Below are 23489 nucleotides of genomic sequence, written 5' to 3' on the forward strand. Positions count from 1 at the left end.
GAATAACCCCCCAACATTAAATATATAGAGATGGGTTTGTTTTAGTAAAGACTAAGAGGATAAAAGATTTTTTGGTTTCAGCAGGTTGCTCAATTAAAATGTAGGTGCAGTGAGTGGCAGCTGTGAAAAATGCAAATTCTGTGCAGGGAGTTATTAAGAAAGGGATTGACATTTTGTACTGTATTGTATTTATTTAGAACATTCATCTGCCACCTCTCTAAAGACTTGCTTTAGGCAGTTTACAACTAATAAAATAGAACTAATTAAAACTCAGCATTTTTTAAAAAACAAGAAATTGAAACAAAACATAAAAAAGCAATTAAAACACAAGTTTTTTTTTAAGACAATCACCATCAAAGCATGATCAACTTTATAAAAGGCCAATGCCATTAAAATAAGCTAGGGTATAATAACAGCCTAAAACCTGCACTGAGCAGCCTAGACTGACACAGATAGAAAGGATAATCTTTGTGCCAGAAGTGGACCATTCAACATTAAAAGGATAAAGCTAAGTATATATAAAAACGGAATGTTATACCCACAGTAATGAAAGTAAAGTAGTCACTAGATGAGTCTTACAGGGGAGGGCATTCCAAGTGCCATCATTGAAACTCCCCTATCGCTTGCCTTACCTGTGGGGACACTGAGGAGGAGATGTTAACTAAGAGCCTGGACAATATGGGCAGAACCATTCAGGGCTTGAAAAGCAAGCAAATAAAACAGTCAGTACGGTACCCTGTGCAGATCTACAGGGAGGCGTTATTTGAAATTCTGTGTACAGTTCTGGTCAATTCATCTCAACAAGTATATTGTAGCCGTGGAAATACATAAGAGGATAGCCAAGATGCTTAAGGAGCTGGAGTATGTTTCTTATGCAAAAAAGATAAAAATCTGGGACTTTTCAATGTAGAAAGCTGACAACTATAGGGTTACATGATTAGAGGGTTATAAAATTATGCATGTGGTAGAGAAGGTAGGTAGAGAAAAAATAAGACCAGTGTTTTTTGGGGTTTTTTAGCAGGAATGCACAGGAATACAGTTTCGGCTGATATGGCATTAGGGGTGTGTGGCCTAATATGCAAATGAGTTCCTGCAGGCCTTTTTCTACAAAAAAAGCCCTGGATAAGACAGATTTGTGGAGGACAGTCTATCTATTGCTACTAGCCACAGTGTATAATCAGAGGCAACAAAACTTGGAACACCAGCTCTAGGATGCAACCTCAGGTGAAGGCCTTGGTCAGTTTGTTGGCCCTCCAGGCCAACTGACTTAGTCATTGTGCTAAATAGAATTTTGGAACAGATGGACCACTTGTCTGATCATCAAGGCTCATGTTAATGGAGAGAACTGGCCAACTAGGGTTGCCAATCCCCAGGTGGGCAAAAAAATCAAAGGTACATAACCCACTGTGAAAACCAGCTTCTATTATTAAATTATACAAGGACAACAAAAACAAACACAAATTCCACCATCATAAATTACAAAACAACCATAACTTAGTTCTTAATAGAAAAGGAAGCAATAGCACCAAGAGTCTTTTTTTTCATCCTATGGTAAAACTTCCCATCTTATTCCATGCAATCCTGGTGCAGTACTCCAGATGTTTAATGTCTGTCCAAAGATGCAGCCAATAATCCAAGTTTCCAAGGACAAGGTCATACTGAACCCTTGTTTCGAGTGAGCTTCTTCAAGCTGCAACAATCCTGAATAACATGAATAATATACAATGATACAATAAAACCATATGCACAAAAGCCATAAAAACATTTTAAACCCTGAATAAAATCAACAAACCTCTCAGCAATTTCTCTTAAGTGTTAGGCCAAATAGCCAGCATATTTGAAGGAACTCCTACAAGGTGCTACAGTGAGTCATGCTAAATGGCTTATATGCAGCAGGTGCAACAATTCAAAAAGTTCCTTAAAGCTACAGAGTACCCAGCTATAGTAATGCTAAAAACTTACTATAACAAATATCCAAAGCACATGCCAATAAATTATTTTATAAACAGTATATTTAGACCACGAGGAAACATCGTCCCTAATTTAAAGATCATGCGCATCTCCTGCTGATGTAACCATCTGCTACAATCCATCCTACCTTGCAAACGCATTGGAAACTTAAGAAGTACGAAGTACACAAAAACGTAAAGAGTCTGGATCATGATTAAACTGAATGAAGTGCTCCACCAAAGGAGCATCTACCACATGATTCTTTAGTCTCGATTTATGTTCCAACACACGTGTACGAATACCACATGTGGTGGATCCTAGATACAGTTTTTTACATGGACACAAAATCATATAAATACATCTCTGTGTAGCACAGATGGTAATATCCTTTAAATATATCTTGTATCCAGTCTCTGGATGCACAAACACAGACACCTGCAACGCAAGACTACAAGCTCCTTAGGGCCCACATTTAAAGTGCCCCCACAGTTTTAACCATCTAGTGCCTCTCCCCAAAATACCCCCCAAGTTTCAAAAAGATTGGACTAGGGGGTCCAATTCTATGAGCCCCAAAATAAGGTGCTCCTATCCATTATTTCCTGTGGAAGGAAGGAATTGAAAAGGTGTGCCGTCCCTTTAAATGTGATGGCCAGAACTCCTTTTGGAGTTCAATTATGCTTGTCACAGCCTTGATCTTGGCTCCATCCCTAATGTCTCCTGGCTCCACTCCCAAAGTCCCCAGCTATTTCTTGAATTGGACTTGGCAACCCTAGAATAAACTGATGATACGATGCAGTTCCACTGCAGAAAGTAGTAGGGCTCAGCCCTACTTGGATGTGAGGTTGCCTGAGAATGAGATAAAATGCTTTGAGGTTGATAGAGAATACACATTTTGCAGCCTGGTTGTGGGTTACTAATGCTTGACTAGATGGATTGGGAGGCAAAGCTCAAGAACCCTTATTTTTTGCTCCTTCAGACCATAAAGGTTCCAAGTAAAAGTAAAAACAACCAGGCTAAGCCCAAGGGCTTTCCATCCCTGTCCTAGTGCCTGGTGGGATTGAATACCATGGAACCGGTAGTTTCTCTCCTTCCCAGGGCTTTTTTGGTAGAAAAAGCCCAGCAGGAACTCATTTGCATATTAGGTCGCACACCTGATGCCAATTTATTTATTTTTATTTCATTCAATTTATATCCCGCCCTACCCCACTGAAGCGGGCTCAGGGTGGCTCACAACACAGAATTCTAACAATAAAATCAATAATTAAAATACATTAATAATTTACACAGTAAAAATAAACACAATTCGTCAGCATACTATCCTACAGTCTTCCTTAAAATTCAGATTCAGATGCCGGTCATTTGTATGCCAACCGGAAGAGGACTGTCTTACTGCCAAAGGTTCCGCACAGCCCTCACCTCTTCCGGCAGCTGGTTCCACCAACAGGGGGCTGTGATCGAAAAAGCCCTGTCCCTAGTTGACTTCAAACGGGCCTCCTTTGGCCCGGGGATTGTAAGGAGATTCTGAGAACCCGATCTCAGTACTCTCCGGGGAACATATGGGGAGAGACGGTCCCTAAGGTAAGCAGGTCCTAGGCCATATAGGGCTTTAAAGGTAATAACTAGCACCTTGTACCGAACTCGGTATATTATTGGCAGCCAATGCAGTCCCCGAAGCCCCGGCTGAATGTGCTCCCATCTGGGGAGCCCTAATAGCAACCGGGTGGCGGCGTTCTGCACTAGCTGCAACTTCCGGCTTCGGCACAGGGGCAGCCCCATGTAGAGGGCATTGCAGTAATCCAACCATGAGGTGACCGTTGCATGGATCACTGTTGCCAGATCGTCGTTTTCCAGGAAAGGGGCCAACTGCCTTGCCCGCCTAAGATGAAAATATGCAGACTTGGCAGTGGCTGCTATTTGGGCCTCCATAGTTAGGGCAGGCTCCAATAGTACCCCCAAGCTCCTGACCCTGTGTGCCGCTGTCAGGGGCACACCGTCAAAGGCTGGTAAAGGAATTTCCCCTCCCGGACCATGCCAACCCAAGCAAAGGACCTCTGTCTTCACTGGATTTAATTTCAATCCAATCAGCCTGAGCCATCTAGCCACGTTGGAATGTTCACGTTGGAATCAGGTGTAGCACTTATGAGGTAAACAGACAATAGGAATGAGGTAGCTATAGAAATAAACATCAGATAATTTATCATAAATAACTGTTTCTGTTATTCAGACAAGTCTTTAAAACTTGAAGAGAGAGATTTCTTGGAAATTTTTAAAAATATAAACTAGCATTTTATTTTATTTTATCAAATTTATATCCCGCCCTCCCCTAATGAGCTCAGGGTGGCTAACAAGCATAGCATCAGCATTGTGGTCTAACAGACACTACAGTTGATGAAGGCAGGGACACTCAAACAAGTTCAAATTTCCTTCCTTATCCACAGGCTTGGACTTGTTGGGGATGGGCTAAGCTTCCCACTTTCCTAACTCAGGATCTTTCTTGACCCTGTCTCAGCTTTAGCCTTCTTTCCCAGTCAACTGTCAGTCCTTAATTGCTGCTTCTAAATGTCACTGACACTCTCAAAGTGAAGATATAATAATGCTTACCTCTTCAATGTGGATATTCCAGCACAAATACTTGATTTGCTTACTTATTCAGTACTTGACTGTCCATGGAGCATTCATGATGTTAATCAACATTAAAAAGAAGAAAATTGGAGCTTTACTATCACATCTTATCCTAGTATCCAAATAATATTGGGTCAATTTAGGATGAAAGAATGAAAATGATGGGCAATAGATTCAGGAGAGACAAAAGGAAATAGTTCTTTACACACTTTACACAGAGAGTGATTAAAATGTGGAATTCACTGCCAGAATATGTAGTAATAGCTACAGGAATAGACAGCTTTAAAAGAGGATTAGTTAGATTAGTGGAAGAGAGGTCTATCAGTGGCTACTAGCTATGTTACTGAGGGGAAACTTGATGTTCAGTGGCTGTAACCTCTGAATCCCAGCGCCAGGAGGCAACATCAGAAGAAGGTCTCGACCTCTATGCCCTGTTGTTGGTCCTCTGGACTCAAGGAACTAGTTGGCCACAGTGTGAGACAGGATGCTATACTATATGGACTACTGGTCTGATCCAGCAAGGCTTTTTTTTATGGTCTTAAGTGTGCACTTGGGGGGCGCGCGGCGACGCGGAAGATGGCGGACGCTTGAAGCGGCGGCTCCCGGCTCACAGTCCCTTCCCGCTTCTCCCACTCCCGTTCCCAACTATTTCTTTCACCTGGCATGGGCAAACGAACTGCAGGGAACACCAAGGCAGCCAAGAAAACTCCTGCAAAAGCCGCACCGACGCAGCAGGTACTAAACTTTCTTCCAACGAGCCCCGGGCCCTTACCTCTCTCTGAAATGGCGTCCAGCCCTTCCCCCGGCCCCGCTCAGGAAGAGGGCTCTTTATTAACGACCCAAACATTTCAAGCGGTGATTTCACACTTGGAGGACTCAATAGGGGTCACAATAGGGGAGAAGATCAGCAAAGCTATTACCCCCTTGCAATTAGAACTAAAAAAAATTAATGAAACGCTTTCAGCAGTCACTCAAACTGCGGACTCAGCGCTGGAAATGGCTACGGTGGCCCACGAGGCTGTACAAGCCCTGCAAAGCTCAGACCTATGGCTCCATGAGAAGGTGCTTTACCTGGATAACAGACTAAGGGCTGCTAACCTGAAATTTAGAGGCCTGCCAGAACAGGCGGAAGAGAACCAGGAGGTAAAAATCTTCATTGCCTCATGGCTTGCTTCAGCCCTCCACCTCCAAGATGGAGTCGCTCCTCTCATTGATTCTGCCTACCGTCTGGGGGCATTACAGCCCAAGTCAAAAGACTTTTCAAGAGACATACTTGCCACGGTTCCAGACTCCAGGACCAGAACCCTGATTTTACAGAGAGCCCGATCTGAAGAGGGTCTACTCTACAAGGGCAAAAAGATCCTGGTTCTAGCTGATCTTTCACCAGAAACCCTGCAGCATAGGAAAGAAATGAAGCCGATTCTAAATTCACTATTTGAACACAAAATACGCTTCCGCTGGGCTTCTCCTATCCAGATACTGGTTGTTCACCAGGGCCTTCGGCTAACAGCTTCTGATTTCACCTCCGGCTGTGATCTTCTTAAACAACTAAACATTGACTCTCCTTCATCTCCTGACTCAAGTGGGGCTACTTCATCTCGTTCAACCAACCCACCGTTTTCTTTCAAGCCAAGAAGACGACGCTGACTTCTTCATGGACCTTCATCACCTCCTGTTACTTCCATCTCCTGCTACTGAACAGTTGTATTTGCACTACCCATGCCATCTTGTTCTGGTTTAAGGGAGCGGGGTTTTTCTTTCCTCTTATTATGTCACATTGTTAAGGGAACAGCCGGGATGTTCCTTCTTTTTGCTCCCTCCATATTAGATTGTATATTTCTTATATACTGAGTAAAGTTGCATTGTTTCCTGGTTGGAAACAATGAACAGTTTAGTAAGATTTATGTTGTTAATATTGTTGATTTGTTTTTTCAAGGGGAAAAGGTACCTTTTACTGGTGTTTATTTATGGCCCTTTTTAGACGGTGCTTTTTGACCAGCACTGGTATGTTCTGGTATACTCTGGCCATGACCCTCGAACTCAGTGGATCCCTTTAGCGGTGTTTGGGTTTTTGGAAATTTTTACATTTATACTGAAAAGTGGTTTGTGTTTGTTCAATTTGGTTCAGACAAATATGGTTGTTGTGAACCTAGACTTTTGCAGTCAGGTCACCAATTCTGGTACTCCCACCCCAATGTTCTCTCTTTGTTTATTCTGTGTTGTGAGAACAAGGGAAATCTGGTCATTGTTATCTGTTTCTTCTACTTCTTCTCATCATTGTTATACAGAGCCCCAGTCCGGGATCTACAGGCGTTATATGGATCTTAACAATGTTTTTTTTTACTTTAATGTATCTAAATTATGTCTGACTTAAAGTTAATTTCTCTCAACTGCAGAGGCCTTAACAACATTATTAAAGCCAAGCGGCTTTTTTCCGCTTTGACCAAATTACAACCTGATCTTCTTTTCCTACAAGAAACCCACATTAAGTCGGCAGGCTCCACCATACTTCGATCTAAATGGTTCCATACACAGTACGTAGCTCCTGGTTCTTCTAAATCACGTGGAGTCGCCATTCTACTTTCAAAAAATACCCGGTTTGTTTTGTCGGCTCAAGAAGTCGATCCCCAAGGACGTTATATCTTTATAAAAGGTACACTTAATGACTCTCCTTTCACTCTGGTTTCTCTATATGCTCCCAACTCCTCACAAATTACCTTTATAAAAGACACGCTTTCTAAACTTGCCCTTTTCCAAGAAGGGGCAGTCATTATAGGGGGGAACTTTAACCAAATCATAGACCCCAGGTGGGACAGATCCTTTAAGCCACACTCTCCCCCGACTTCTTCCCCAGCACCTATGCAATCTGTCCTTCATAATTTTAACCTATGTGACGTTTGGAGACTGCATAACCCGGGGGTTAAGGACTACACCTACTTCTTGGCATTACACAATACCTTTAGAAGGATTGATTATTTTCTTATTTCTCCCTCCTTATTGAACCAGGTTTCTTACACCAATATTGGCCTCAGGACACTTTCCGACCACGCCTGGTTGGAGTGCACACTGCATGTTGGTTCTCAGGACAGGCCTTCATTTAATTGGACATTAAATAAATCACTCCTTCTGAACCAAGAATTTTGTACACAATTAGAGCAAGAGATCAATCTTTATTTCAAAAACAATCTGGATTGTGGGGTTTCTAAAGAAATTGTGTGGGACGCAATGAAAGCTGTTCTGCGAGGCAAGTGTATCTCCCTGCATTCGGCCTACAAAAAAAGAAAATTAGAATTGAAACAACTTATTTTAGACAATATTAAACACTTGGAACAAAAACACAAGCAAACCTGCTCTAATAAAATTTACCAAAAACTTGTTCTCGAAAGACAGAAACTAGACTTATTGGAAACATCTAATATTCGAAAAAATCTACTATTCGTGAAACAAAAATACTGGTATAACCACCCCCGTTCGTTGAAGCTACTTTCATGGAAACTCAGGAAAGAGCTAGGTGAGAGACAGATTAAATGTCTTAGAGACAACTCTGGCAAAATACACTCATCAAACAAAAAAATCTTGGACACCTTCCATCAGTTTTTCCAACAGCTATATACCTCGTCCAATCCTCCTTCTCACCTAATAGACCACTTTTTTCAAAACCAGAAGATCCTTACCCAACTCTCCCACGAACACCAAGCCTTTTTAGATTCTCCGATTTCTTCTCTTGAAGTCGCTGACGCCATTAAGGCCTCCAAAATCAATAAAACCCCAGGTAGAGATGGACTACCTTCAGAATTTTATAAAAAATTCAATCTTTCCCTGGTACCTCACCTTACCACTGTTTGCAATCTTGTTCTGGACTCCGGTTGTATGCCTCCCTCCTGGTCCCAGGCGAAAATAGTTATGATTCCCAAAAAAGACAAAGACCCATTAAATGTTAAATCTTACCGCCCCATTTCTTTACTAAATAATGATTATAAAATATTTACTTCCATTTTGACTGCTAGATTGAACACAATCATAGGGCTCTATATTCACACCAACCAATCAGGATTTATTCCGAATCGCGATATCACAGACAATACTAGACAAACAATTAACTTAATTCAATATTGCACTTTTCAGCCATATGACTCCTGCATTCTTGCCTTAGATATAGAGAAGGCCTTCGATAGTGTAGAACCTCTCTTCCTTAAAAAAGTCTTACATCATATGGGTTTCGGACCTAGGTTCAGAACGGTTATAGATTCTTTGTATTCCTGTCCATCCGCGTTTATACAAATCAATGGTCAACAGTCCCCTTCACTTATCCTAGAAAGAGGAACTCGTCAAGGGTGCCCCCTATCACCATTGCTATTCGCCATTGTCATAGAGCCCTTTGCAAATTTGATACGGCTTTCTTCAGAGATTTCTGGTATCTCTGTCCAAAATTCTACTTTTAAAATAAGTTTATTTGCCGACGATATAGTCTTATATATTACAAATCCACTGCAGTCTATTAAAGCCGTTTCCTCTCTCCTGTCTGATTACAGTAAACTTTCAGGTCTTACAGTTAACCACTCGAAATCAATTCTCTACCCGATTAAAATTTCCGATACTTCTAAAAAAGACATAGTTGCAAACTACCCCTTTCATTGGGTCTCTGATTCCTGGTCCTATTTGGGGCTGAAAATCCCCTTAAATATAGCTGGCCTATTAAAAACTAACTACACGGCCACGGCTTCTGAGATTACTACCACGCTAAAGCAATGGGATAAGTTGCAACTATCCTGGATGGAAAGAATCCATATAATTAAATCCTTCATTTTTCTCAAGTTTTTATATCTTTTTTGGGCTCTTCCTATTGAGATCTCTCAGCCTATCTTAAAATCCTGGCAACAAATACTGACCTTTATCTGGAAATATAAAAAGCCTAGAATCAAAATTTTAACTTTATGTCGATCAAGACAAAAAGGTGGCCTAGCAGTTCCCGACATTGCAAAGTATTATAAAGCTACTATTTTATCCCAGATGACCAAAATACTGTACCAACATCCCCCGCCGCCGTGGACGCCCATAGAGGAAGCTCACTTTACCCCACTGAAATACTACGAACTACTATGGCTCAAGAAAAATGAACGCCCACCGTGGCAATTCATGAACCCATTCCTCAGGGCGCTCTTGTCAGTATGGGATTCGGAGCGTCATTTTCTGGCTCCAGGACTCTCTACTATCTCATCTTTTATAGGACAAAAATATTTCCTCCCTGCCCAACTACCCTTTTCTTTCAAGGTCTGGAGAGACTCCTCAAAAGTTTTTTTCTTTAATCTTCTTTCATCTTCTAAACAACTTCTACCTAAAAATGACCTAGATCAAGTTTTGACTAAGCCAGCACCTTGGTTTGAATACTTTCAAATCAGGCACTTTCTTCAGGACCCTAAAGTGATCTCTTCATTTTCTCGCCCTTCATCTGACTACGAACATCTGGTTCTTCATTTTCACAAAGAGAGAACGCCTAAAAGTCTCATTTCACGGCTGTATCGAATCCTATTGTCTAAACTTGAAGCAACCTTACCCTCTTACACCACTCAATGGCATAAAGACTGTAGCATCATCCTTTCCCCCGACCAATGGGACTCTATATGGGCTAGTGATGCCCTACAATCTACTATTATAAATATATCTCAACAAAACTTTAAATTGATTGCACGTTGGTACCTTACTCCTAACCAGTTCTCCCATATGACCAGTGGCGTAGCTAGGGCTTTGTGGGCCCGGGGCCCAAGATTTATTTGGGCCCCCCTATGTGTGCGCACGCCTCCAGAAACAGGATATGATGTCACTTCGGCAAGATGGCCACCACTTGCGAGGTAGCCCTGCTGGAAACAGGAAGTGATGTAATTTCCCCGAAATGGCCACCACTTGTGGGGGGGGGGGGAAACAGGAAGTGGTGTCACTTTGGGGGCGGCACCCCCCCCAAGATGGCACTGCTGGTGCGATCTAGGTCATGTGATTGATAACCTGATTACCCCACCACACCATGTGACAGGGAGAAATGCCACAAGCAGCCTGCTGGCCCAGCTGTTCCCCTTGTGCCCTGAACTTGTGGGACTTCTATATTAAGCAAGCTTACAAGAAAAACAAGGAAAACAAAAACAGGCATACTGATGTGGTTTTCAACAAGCAAAGCTATAAGGAGGTCCCCATGGAACGTCTAATCACTTAGATTTTCTCCCAAGCTAGGATTTCCCTTGCCTTTATGCTAGTTGCTACTATCAGATCTTTCCAGGGATCCCTGGATGTCCCATAAGTAAGAATAAGCCAGTCAGCTATTTGTTAAATGCAGTTCTTTATCTATAACTTATAAACATATAGATACACACAATGCAGGTTAAGATGTAACACATTACTGTTTCAGATGTTATGGAATAAGAATCAATTAAGGGGCTATCTGAGGGGTAGCTCAGACAGTGTCAGGTGACCACTAGCCAGAACTTCAAAGTCCCTTAGTAGCTCTGCCCTTTTATACTGTTCTGTCCAATGGGGTCCGGGAAGCCCTCTTGACTGTAGTCTATCAGGTACTCCTTGGCATATCTCTGGCTCAGTGAGTATTTTATACTGACAGTACCAACTCTATGTGTTGCTTAGGAGGCCTAGGGACTTAAAAGGGGCCTTTCCTATCCTTTTAGAAGGACAGGCCTATATGATTTTATATATGGCTGTATAATTTAAATGGCTATATCTGTTATGTAGGTGCATATAGCTTCGATTTACTCAAAGCACTTCAATGTATATGTAAGGCAAGGCTGAGACTCAGTATATCTCTATACCATAGCTGTAATGTAGATAAGCTAACCTAAGAGTATGGTGTTGCCCTTTCAACTTTCAGGCACTTCCTGGCTGGGAGACTACTTCCCTGTATCTGATTTCTCTGTAGGGGAATTCTAATGCTTAGAAAAAACCCTCTGAAAAGCATTCAGGAGTCTCTCTTTGTATTTCAGTGCTAGAAAGATAGATTAGTGAAATATAGTTTAGCTTCTGCTTGAGAAGCCTTCTTAAAAGTCACCAGCAAGAAGTTACCAGCATTTACCAGCATACATATTTCTATGAAAAGTCCATTTCTCACAAAAGCTATGAGAAAGCTTTTAGCAGAAGGCAAGCAGGCAAGCCTTTAGCAGGGATGCCTAAGGGGCCTTTTCTTCAGTACGCATGTATGAAGCAGTTATGGAACCTTTACCCACATGTTTAATCAGAAACAATGCCTCTTTATTTTCGCTGCAGCTTCTTGCAGTGTATTGAGCGTAGGGGGTGGGAATAAATTATGGCATGGCATTGTGGGTAGAATAGCCTGGAGATCTGAAGATGGTTTGGCAGCTGCAAGTTCTAGCCCCTAACTTATGCTAGTGGTGAGCTAGACTTGTTTTTTAGGGGCTGGGAGCGGGACAATGGGGGCAAGAAGGCCCTTGCGGGTCCCTTCCTTGGAAATAAGGAGAGAGGGGCCCAGCCACTGATCCCCAAAGCATTTGGGCCGCGGCTCTTGGTCTTTAGCACTTTGTTGATCCACCCGGCTCCTAAAGGCCTCACCACGGGAGGGGGGGGAGAGCGGAAGTTCCCTGTGGATTTCAAGGGAACTAGAAGGCCTTCCAAGCCAGCCTCCTTCTCAGCTCCTGGAATCCAGGAGCCTTGTTTGTTTGAAGCCCCGGATTTCGGATGGGGGTGCAGGTTTAGGGGCAGGGGCCAGGACTCCCTCTGAGCTGTGGAGTCTTGTGAGCAGCAATTCTGCTTGGTGAGCTGTTGGCATTAAAGTTGTAAGCTGCTGCATCCATGAGTTTGCTCTGGGACTATTTCTCCTGAGCGAAGAGATAAAATGTGTGAGCTGGCAGCTAAAGAGCTGTGAGCTAGGCTCACACTCACTCAACATAGAGGGAACACTGCTTACAATGTTCCCTCTAAGCTGTGGAGCCTTGTGAACAAGAACTCTACTCGGTGAGCTACTGGCATGAAAGTTGTGAGCTACTTCAGAAGTCAGTTTGCTCTGGAGCCATTTTTCCTGAGCTGAGGCAAAAATGTGTGAGCTGGAGGCTAAAAACCCCCCAGTGAGGGAGGCTCACACTCACTCAGCTTAGAGGGAACACTGGCAGGGACTGGGCTGACGTGGGTGTATCCTCAGCGACGGATGTCCCTCCCCTGTCGATTGCGATTGGAAACAAAGCAGGGCCACTTGACCAACCAGACCAACCCAGTTGTATTCAGAAGCACACTTCATCAGACGATGAATCCAGTACAGTGAACAGAGCTACCTATAGCTGGTGGGCAGTGGTTCAGAATGCAAAATGGTACAAATCTGAGATCCAGCGACAGAATAGCAAAATTAACAAATTGAGCAAACCTTTGATCTGGGCAGCACAAGCGTGAGAAACCAATAAAAGTGTGAAAAGGTCTGTAGATCCAGGCGGGCAATTGTGTTGGTCTGAAGCAGTAGAACCAAGCAGGAGTTCAGTGGCACCTTTAAGGCCAACAAAGTTTTATTCAGAATGGAAACTTTTGTGTGCTCCAAGCACACTTCATCAGATGAGGAATCAGGTACAGTGAGCAGAGCTACTTACAGCTAGTAGGCCGTGGTTCAGAATGCAAAATGGTACAAATTTAAGATCCAGTGACAGAATAGTAAAAATTAACAAACTGAGCAAACCTTTGATCTGGGCAGCATGAGTGTTAGAAACCAATAAAACAATAACACGTCAAAATGTGAGAAGGTCCGTAGATCCAGGCGGGCAACCGTGTTGGTCTGAAGCAGTAGAACAAAGCAGGAGTCCAGTCCTACCTTTAAGACCAACAAAGTGCACACGAAAGCTTACATTCTGAATCAAACTTTGTTGGTCTTAAAGGTAGGACTGGACTCCTCCTTTGCGAGAATGTCTGTTCATCTCTCTCCTGGGTCAAAAGGAGAGCATTTCTGGCTGTGTGTCCCCCTCCCCTTTTTCGCTTTGCCAATGGGGCACTCTTGGGTTGCTGCTGCTGCCTCGGACGGCTGGTGTCTTGGGCTGGGCGGGAAGAGCCAGGGAGAAAGAAAGTGTGTGGGCGGGGTGGGGAACATAGGCCGAGTTTTTCTTCCGGGCTGCCAGCCGTCCTGCGATGGAAATGCATGGTGGGCTCTTTTTTACTTTCCCCTTCTCCTTTTCTGCCCCCTCTGACTCGGCCTGGGTGAGCAGCAGCGAGCAATTTGGGAGGCGCGGGAGCGGGGCCTTACCTGCGCGGGACTTTCACCTGACCTTTGGCGGCTCTGGCTCTGACGCCCCTGCGCAGAGAGAGAAAAAGTCCCGCCCGCGCCCTTTCTCTCCACAAGTCCTGCGGAAGAGGGGAGGGGAGGGGGAAGAGCGCGGGAAGGTCCCCCTCGCTCGCCCCTCGCCCCTCGCCCCAGGGGAGAAAGCAGGAAAACCAACACATTTTGGGAGCCATTAGCTCTTCAGAGGCGAATCTCCTCAGTGGCTTTTGCGCCTCGCAGGACGAAGGGGAGGGGGGAAGGGAAGGGAACGAGGAGCTCCGACGTGCGTGCGCGCGCTCCCCCTCGCTGTTGGGCGCCTCCATTCTTTTTCTCCCCCCCTCGCAGCGCAGCAACACGGTCATTGTTTGGGGGGCCCCCTTGCCAATGTGGGGACCCCCCAGACCTGGGGCGGCCCGCCACCCCGCCCCCCCCTCCCTACGCTACTGCATATGACCCAGTTAGGCTCTTCAGACTGCTGGAGAAACTGTGGGCTCAAAGCCTCTTATTTTCACTGCTGGTGGGACTGCCCCAAAATCAGACCATTCTGGACCTCAATTTGTGCCCATCTCTCCTCCCTAACTGGGGTCTTGATCCCAGATGACCCAACAAAGATACTTCTCAATCATTGGTCTGATACCCGTCTCTCATCTTCTAAAAAATCCTTGATAGTTAAACTCCTGACAGCTGCTAAAACCACGATCGCGCAGTCCTGGAAAAACTCATTGAATTTGATACTTGACAACTGGCTGCTTAAAGTCTGGGAACACATTGTAATGGATAAAATTCAGGCAGCCATAGACCACAAAGACCCATACCAAGCCTACGCTAAATATCTGGCAACTTGGCTTCCCATTCTAGAAAAGCTTGATACCGATCCATTTTATGCTAACTCTTATTCTAAAAATAAAATGTATAAGGATTTCCTTTTGCTATAAAATTATTTTTTTTAACAAGTTAATTTCAAGTTATTTAAAGTGTATTATATCTTCCTTTTTCCTTTCCTTGATCTTATTTTATTTTTAAATACTGTGTTATAATAACTATAATTATTATTACCTTCAGTTTGTATTTTATTTTGTTTTTAAATGTTGTTTTTGCTTTGTATTCTGTCCATTAAGCTTACGATGTTATTTCTGTTAATCTTCACGGTAAACTTCTTGCGTTATGGATTGTAAGCTACTTTTATGCCTCAATAAAATGTTTAAATGTGAAAATAAATAAATAAATAAATAAAAGGTGTGCGCTTAATCAGTACTTGACATGTTATGTTATTTCACCCTCAATTAGGTTGCCAGCTCTGAGTTGGGAAATACCTGGAGATTTTGGGAGCAGAGCCTGAACGAGGGCATGTTTTGAGGAAAGAAGGGACCTCAGCAGAGCATAATGTTATATAATCCACCCTCCAAAGCATTAGTTTTCTCCAGGCGAACTGATTGTGGTCATCTGGAGATCAATTGTAATAGTGGGAGATCTCCAGATGCCACCTGGAAGTTGGCAAGCCTATAAAAGATTTGATCTCAGTCATCTCCTGCAACCCTGGATCTTGACTGGGGAGGAAAAATTAATTGGAGGGAAGGAGCATGAGAGATAAGACGTAAACCAGAATGGTTAAAATCCCTTCTTCGCTTTGAGACCATTTCTGCATGGGCTATCTGTCCAAAGCAAAGTGTGTTTGGGAAGTGTTCCCTGTCTCACTTCCCCACAACACTGTGGTGGATTTGTATGCCTGACTTTTCTCCATCCTTCTCAAACCTGCTTGGCTCCAAAGTTTGAGGAAAGATAATAAGCCTGGATGGCTGCTGTGTAAACTGGGGGATTTGGATTTTCTGGCCCAAATGGCAGCCATTTTTCCCTCTTCTGTCCCTGTAACCGCCATTTCCTCCCCCTCTACAAAAGGGAGAGTTTCTTTTTTAAAAAAAACCAAAAACAGCAATAGAGTAGCATTATATTGATATACTGTTGAAACAATAAGTTGCAGCAGGTTTTCTGAATTCTCATCTAATTAGGGTTGCCAGGTCCAACTCAGGAAATATCTGGGGACTTTGGGAAATATTCAGGAGACTTTTCCATTCCCTAAAAATAACTAAGAAATACAGCAGTGCAGTTCCCCTCCTCCTCCTCTTTTTTTTGCATTCAAATGGTTCCACAGCAGCTGCACTGCCACTAAAAATTAGAAATAACTCTCTCTCTCCCTTCCACACATACAAAGCAGCCAAAATCAACAGTTTGCATGTTCACACTTTTGTGATATAGATAGCTTTACTCACTGGACTTGCTGAATGTAACAATCTGCTGTATTTCAGCCAACTTTTGGAGTGAGCGGTCTAAGGGATGCCGTTTTCCTCTATCCTGTACTCAGATTCTAGTTAACTCTTTACAATCTCTTTTACTACACAAACAGCTTCTGAAAGGAATGCAAAGCAAACAGAGGGATAGGGCTCTCTTGCTTCCTCTCTCACACACACACACACAGTTCTTCCTGTACACACACACACCGCTTCAGTCTCATCAGAGCTTTTTTTTTAGCAGGATCTCATTTGCAGGGTGTGTGGCCTAATATGCAAAGGAGATCCTGCTACAAAAAAAGCCCTGAGTCTCACTGAGATTTACACACGCACCTTCCCAAACAAAAGCAGTTGCAAGCTTTTGAACCTGCCTGAGATCGAAAGGTACATCATGGCTGTTGGGGAGGGGCTTCCCCTTGCTGGACTGCTGGCTGCTGGTGGTAAGGAGCCTGCAAAACCAGAGGATCCCCTGCCTGGACCTGGGGAGTGGCAAGCCTACTCAGCTATCATTTTTTAACAAGTAACTCTCCAATCCCCTCCCTTTCAGAGATAAAAGAAAAAAAGGCATTTATTTGCAAGAGATCTAGGGTTGCCATATCTGTGCTGGAAAATTTTGGGGGTGGAGCTGGAGAGGGCAGGATTTCAGAAAGGGAAGGATCTCAGCATGGTTCAATGCCATAGAGTCCACCCTTCAAAGCAGCCATTTTCTTCAGGGGAGCTGATCTCTGCCAGCTGGAGATCAGTTGTAAGAGTGGAAGATCTCCAGGTCCCAGGCCCTAATTTAGAGACTTTTTTTTAAAAAAGAGGGAAGCTGAGAATTCAGAGAACTTGCTATACCTGTTACAATGTTACAACAATATCATCATTTTTAAAAAATTGCAAAAGCCCTGATGGGTCACCAGGGCTTCAGGGAAACTTGCCACACGGATGGAAGCTCTGTTGCTGCTGTGCTTTATCTGCAGCTGCACTAGCAACTTGGAAACCACAAAATACTGTCCCTTTGTGGAACCTGTTGTGTACTGCCTCTTTAAGAGGCTATCCCAGTAGGCCTCAGAGCAAGCAGGAGAGTAGGAGACACTCAGTGCTTGTCTTCTCAGCCTGCAGGAGTTCAAGGCCAACTAAGAATCTGAAGAGTCAGGCAGGATAACCCTGTCCTGGAGCTCTATAAATAGTTTAGTTAATTATTGTTACCCCTTATTCCCAGGGCTTCTTTTGAGCAAGAACGCACAGGAACACAGTTCCAGCTGGCTTGGTGTCAGGGAGTGTAGCCTAATATGCTAATGAATTCCTGCTGAGGGAGCCATTTGAAAGAGGAAGGGAATTAGAAGGCTGCACAGGGTTCCTCCTTAGTTTCATAGCTCTTATAGGAGCTGTATTTACTAACATTGGTGTCACAGCAAAGAGGGATGCATAATGATGCAAACAATGGCCAGTGATTTATATGGTACATGTCTGTTTCCTTTTCTAAAAGATGCCAAAAAATTATTCCCTAACCTTTCCCTATGCTGGTTTTATGGGGACTGATATTCCCAGCGTTTTTTTTTTTTTAAGTCTCCTTCTAGCATGGTTGTGTTGTAAAGTGCATACATATGTAACTTATCTTCCTGTGCAAAGAAAGAATTAAGAGTTTTAATAAAAAAAAGTGTGTATTATTTGTTCCTATCTTGTGGTTCTCAAACTGCTAACATTTATAATATGTGACTCTTATGTTAAGCAAGTTTGGTCACACCTGGTGATACACTATCTCACTATTTGCAAGCTAAGAGGATCGAAGGGGCAGGACAAAACATTGCAGTTTTATTGTGTCTGTGGAGCTAAATGTTTTGCTATTGTTTGTTCTGACAGCACCTGCTACATCAAGTACAAAAATGTATGATGAACATTTCTTGAAGACACAGCTCTGTTGAAGACAAATTTTTGCCCAACATCATCAATTATTATACAGAGGTTCACTTTTTTAAGAGTGATCAACCAGTAAATTAAAATATAATCGCAGAATACATTGCAGAGTTCCATCACCTTGTTGAACATTGTAAATCTGGGAATCTTCTGGGAGGTTTGTTACAAGATTGGCTCATTTGTGGAATTAAGGATACCATCCAGTGGTGCCTCCTCTCTGAACATTTTTTTTTTTTGCTGCAGCACAGCAACAAGCATTAGCAGCTGAAGCAGCTTCATGTAATGTCGGAGAAATGAATGACAGGCACCCCACTGATTCCCACATTCTCCAACAAACCCAGGAATCAGATGAGCAAGTACAGAGGCTCATATTTACATCAATGGGATTATATAAATCAAGTAATATGTTGAAGCTGTCGAGGCAACGTAAAGTTAATGCAGATTCAGAAATGCAGAGGCTCACTCTTGCAAAAAAAAAAAAAAAAGGCGGGGGCACATAGAAAGAGTTTCTCAGTCAAGATCTAATCCCTGGAAATAAAGAGTGGCAAAAAAACCACTCAGTTTCAAACTGCCCATGATTTAGAGGATTTACCTGAGGAAGAAATACCAACATTGTACCCCAATTCAACATATTCATGCTGTCAAGGGGCCATGCCCAGAAATGATAGTCACCGTAGAGATAAATGGTCAGAATTGTGAAATGGAAGTTGATTCTGGGGCTGGATCCACCATCAAAGACAACACATTTTCAAAGCTATTTTAGGACCATTCTCCCAAATTACACAGATAAAAATATTGGCTTTGTGACTACAATGGAAGCTGTGATATAGATGTTCACAGTGTGAACCTGTCAGACAGACATCACCCTTGCTAGTCACAAAAGAGATGTGTAAAAGCCTGCTGGGAAGAAACTGGTTCACACTCTTGGGGTACATAGTGTCTGCCCAGCAATGTACATGAAAGCTTATATCCAGAATTTAATTTTGTTGGTTTTAAAGGTGCCAATGAACTCAAATTTGGTTCTATTAATCAGAAATGTTGACAGAGCAGGGCACTTTTTGGGAGCAGCAGACCCTCTGTAGTGGCTTCTGTTATTTTAAGAGAAGACAGAAATGGCACTTGGTTGTTTTGGCCACTGTGTGACACAGAGTGTTGCACTGGATGGGCCACTGGCTTGATCCTGCATGGCTTCTCTTATGTTCTCTTACTACAATCTCACTTCAGCATATGAAGTAAGTGTGTGAGACATACAGCTGGTCTCAAAATCCAAGATGGATTTTCAGAACCAATACTATTTGCTTTTGGAGCTTCTTTGATTCTTGGTTCTCTCTGCAGCTTTTGTGTTATTTTTTAGCATATCCAAAATAATGGTAACTTAAGGAATATCTTCATTTTCTCCATTATTTCTTACTACAGAGACTAAGGAAGCCTGTCCAGATACCTAGCAACAGTACTTCATAAACAGCAGAAATAATAATATCTAATGGGTCTGTCTTTGCTTTCATCTTGCCCTCAGCCATTTCACAAGATGTGGAACTCTCTGGGTCTTCTCCTGATGTCAGCTCTCTGTGTGGGAAAGGTTATTGCTGAACGCTGCCCCAAAATCTGCATCTGTGATGGAATCAAGCGCCAGGTTACATGCTTAAACAAAAACCTCACAGAAGTACCTGTAAACATCCCTCAGGTCAGTCTATATGAAGCAAAGAAGAAACTGCAAGATGACTATGGAAAGAATATTTCTAAGCAGCACTGCTAGGGATGCCAGCCTCCAGGTGGGACCTGGGGATCCCCCGTAATTACAGCTAATCTCCAGACTAAATATCATTTCTCTTGGAGGAAATGCTTTGAAGGATGGACTCTGAGGTCCCTGTCATCCTCAGGCTCCATCTCCTAAATCTCCAGATGTTGCCCTGCCTGGATCTGGCAACCCTCCCCCCCCCCTTGCTGGGATTGGGGGTTACGATAATTCTACATAAACTAGTTTTCTCACATTGCAATGTGTGTGTGTGTGAATTGTATTTTATCCTGCTTTCTAGCTATAATTGGCTTCCAAAGCAAGTGATGTAAAACAGATGTTCTACCAGGCCAACAGTTGAAAACAGCAATGGCTTTGTACTACCATCCTATAATAGCCTCCCCCATGCCCAGTTTATGATCTGCCCACAGAGGGAGTGAAAATTGCTACACCATCATTACTAGAGAATGTTTCTTGATTTTACCTGTTATTACTTTATTTTCCTATTTATTGTATTTTAAATTATATGTTTTTATTCTGATGTACACTGCCCTGAGCCCTTTGGGGGGGTGGTCTGTAAATATAACAACAACAACAGGAGGAGGAGGAGGAAGAAGAAGAAACAAAACAATCATATCCGTGACAATTATGTTTTATGGGGAGAATTCTTAGCTGATTTGAATCCATCCATGACTGAGGGGTACCTGAGTCTTTCTTCCCTCCTGAATGCGTTATTGATGATACCTAGAAGCTGAAGGAAAGAAGTATCTCAGCTTACATTAGATTTATGCTCACATAGTATGTACCTGAAATGGAATTTGTGTAGACCTACAAACATCCCATATAGTATCGTATACTTTCAAACTTTATTTATTTATTATTCTCAGTTTATAATTTACCACTGCCCTCGCTGCAGAATGTTCACTTTCTAGAGGGAGATTTCAACTTTCCTTCTTCTGGAATTTTCAGATTCGTCCTTAACATTAGGGAACTGCTAGAATATTGTAGCCAACATTCTAGATCAGGGGTGTTGAACTCATTTGTTATGAGGGCCGGATTTGACATAAATGAGACCTTGTTGGGCCAGGCCACAAGTGTTATAAAATGTAATGTCAGGTAGTAGAGATACAACCTTTATAAAAGACACGGACAAACACAATTTAAAAAAACCCTAAAAATAACATGCTTAAAACATTAGCATTCTTGCAATATTTTGCTTATTTAACAGTCTCTGATAACTGACACCTCTTGCTCTGAATTATTGCATCAAAATCTGGCGACAATGTCTGTGCTGTAGCAATCTTGAGCGTGCTGTTCAGGTGTGTATCTGTAAGTTGCAAACCTACTTTTGATTTATGGACATTCATTACAGAAATCTCATGGTCAATGCTTTGACCCAGATTAAACCAAGAAAAAACTGGGCATTTTGAACTTTTGTACATAAATTGCTTCTTGCACTGGTCAAGAAAAGGCACCATGACACAGACTGAGAGTTATGTGTTTGTCTTGAGGAGCCTCAACCAATGGAGAAAATAGAGGCTTTGTAGCTCCTGTGGAATTGAGCAAGCCTGACAAAGCAAACTGTGATGCAGAAGGAAGCAAGAGAGGGGGAAAAGAAGCAGACCTACTTGTGGGCCTGATAGGAGTCCTCTGGGGGCCTGATTCAGCCCCTGGGATACACGTTTGACACCCCTGTTCTAGACTATTCTGCAGAAAAGCAAAAAGCACCTTTCTTTGTTGATTCTATACTTAATAATGTTTTAATGATTTACAGATCACTCAAAAACTGGACCTCCGGGGCAATGAAATAAAAGTAATCCCTGCAGGAACTTTTCTTCCCATCCCCTACCTCACACACTTGAATCTTCAGAAGAGCCAGGTAGAAAGTGTTGAAGAAGGAGCTTTCAGGGGTTTAGGGCGGCTGGTCTACCTCAATTTGGCTTCCAACAATATAGCCTTCCTCTATCAGGAGGCCCTAGATGGCCTTTCCTCTCTCCAGCAACTAATCTTAGAAAATAATCGCATTGAGGAAATAAAGCCAGGGGCTTTTGGACAACTGGGCTTCCTTAGCTTTCTTAACCTAGCCAGGAACTCCCTGGTTTATCTGCCAGATATGGTTTTTCAAGGCCTTCAGTTGATTAAGTGGATCAGTTTGTCCCATAACACACTCCATGTGATTGCCAATGAGGCCTTTGGGGGATTACCAACCCTTAGGAGGCTGAGCCTGGACCACAATGAATTGCAGTTCCTACCCACTGAGGCACTGTCTAGACTGTCAGGGACAAACCGGCTGGAGATAGGACACAATCCTATCACTTACATTGGTGAGGAGGCCATTGAGATAGCTTCACTGAAGCAGCTGTTCTTGGACAACATGGCCCTTCAAGATGTGTCACACAGAGCTTTTGTCAGAAGTCCACTCTTGCATACCATTGACTTCCACAACAACCAGTTGTTTGTGCTGCATCCCCTGAGAGAAATGGCCCATCTCAAAAAAGTCAATTTAACAGGGAACCCTGTGCTTTGTACCTGTAATATGCGCCCCTTTAAAGAGTGGGCAGAAAAAGCCAGAATTCACTTGGATGTGGCATGTGCTGGCCCTGCTGCTTTCAGAGGACAACAGCTGGAGTCACTGAGGACAAGAGATATGACGTGTAGAGGTCAAGGCTATGAAGAGGAGCTGCTTGCCAACCTGCCCACACTCACCAGGGAGCCAGAGGAGGATGCTCCAAAGTGTCCAGAAAGATGTATCTGTTCTCCTGATTCCCAACATGCAAACTGTGAGAGCAGACAGATGCAGAGTATTCCCAAAGGTTTTCCTAGCAACACCCAACTCCTGGACCTGCGCCACAATGAGTTCCATTCCATACCAAAAGGCTCCTTCCCTGGCTTGAAAAACCTTACATCACTCCACTTGCACCATTGCAAGATAGCTGCACTGCAGCCTGGCGCTTTCCAGAACCTGAAAAACCTGGTCTATCTTTACCTGTCCAACAACAGCATCTCTTCTATAGATGCTGATGTTTTTGAAGGAAATATCCAGCTGGCTTATCTGTACTTGGACCATAATAGGTTCACCCAAATACCCAAGGGTGCCTTCAGATTCTTGCCCAACCTCTTTTCCCTCCACTTGCAACATAACTCCATCAGTCAGTTATCAGATAAAAATCTGGAAGGGATGGAAAAGCTACGATGGCTCTATCTGACAGGAAACCGTATAACACATGTGTCCTCCAAAGCTCTGCGTGGTGCCAAGATGCTGGAGAAGCTGCACCTGGATGAGAACTTTTTGCGAGAAGTGCCTACCAGGCCCCTTAGAGAACTGCCCAACCTTCTTGAACTGAAGTTGTCCAAGAACCCCATAAAATATATCGGGGATAGAGCTTTCCTTCCAGTTGCAAGATCCCTGCAGCACTTGTACCTGGATAACATGGGGCTAGAACAGGTTAGTTTTACATGGAGTGTGGAATTCACTCCCTCTCCTGGATTTTTTCTCAAAGCTAACTTTTGCCATGTAACATATTCAATTTAGCCAGGGCTGCAATTATTTAAAACAAGTTAATGTAAAAAAAGGTTATGTGAATTTTACAAACCATATTTTGCTTCAGGCTTGTAATGAATTGGGAATTATTTGGCAAGGAAAGCCAAACTGTGGCTTGTGCTTTCCCTCCAAACCTAGGTTGCCATCCTGGGTTGGAAGGACAGCCATTGTTTTCTGGCTAGGGCATAACAGCAAATTATTATTTGAACTGAA

General features: G+C 43.1%; 1 protein-coding gene across 1 annotated transcript in view; it reads left to right on the forward strand.

Moving 5' to 3' along the window:
- Nucleotides 1–23489, forward strand: part of CHADL (chondroadherin like) — a 44165-nt gene that overhangs the window by 15497 nt on the left and 5179 nt on the right. The window contains exons 5-6 of the mRNA XM_060244428.1: nt 19517–19684; nt 21510–23180. Of these exons, the coding sequence (XP_060100411.1) occupies nt 19517–19684; nt 21510–23180 (1839 nt within the window). The remainder of the gene's footprint in view (nt 1–19516; nt 19685–21509; nt 23181–23489) is intronic.

Source organism: Heteronotia binoei, chromosome 8, assembly GCF_032191835.1.
Source record: "Heteronotia binoei isolate CCM8104 ecotype False Entrance Well chromosome 8, APGP_CSIRO_Hbin_v1, whole genome shotgun sequence".
In the NCBI taxonomy this organism is placed as follows: Eukaryota; Metazoa; Chordata; class Lepidosauria; order Squamata; family Gekkonidae; genus Heteronotia; species Heteronotia binoei.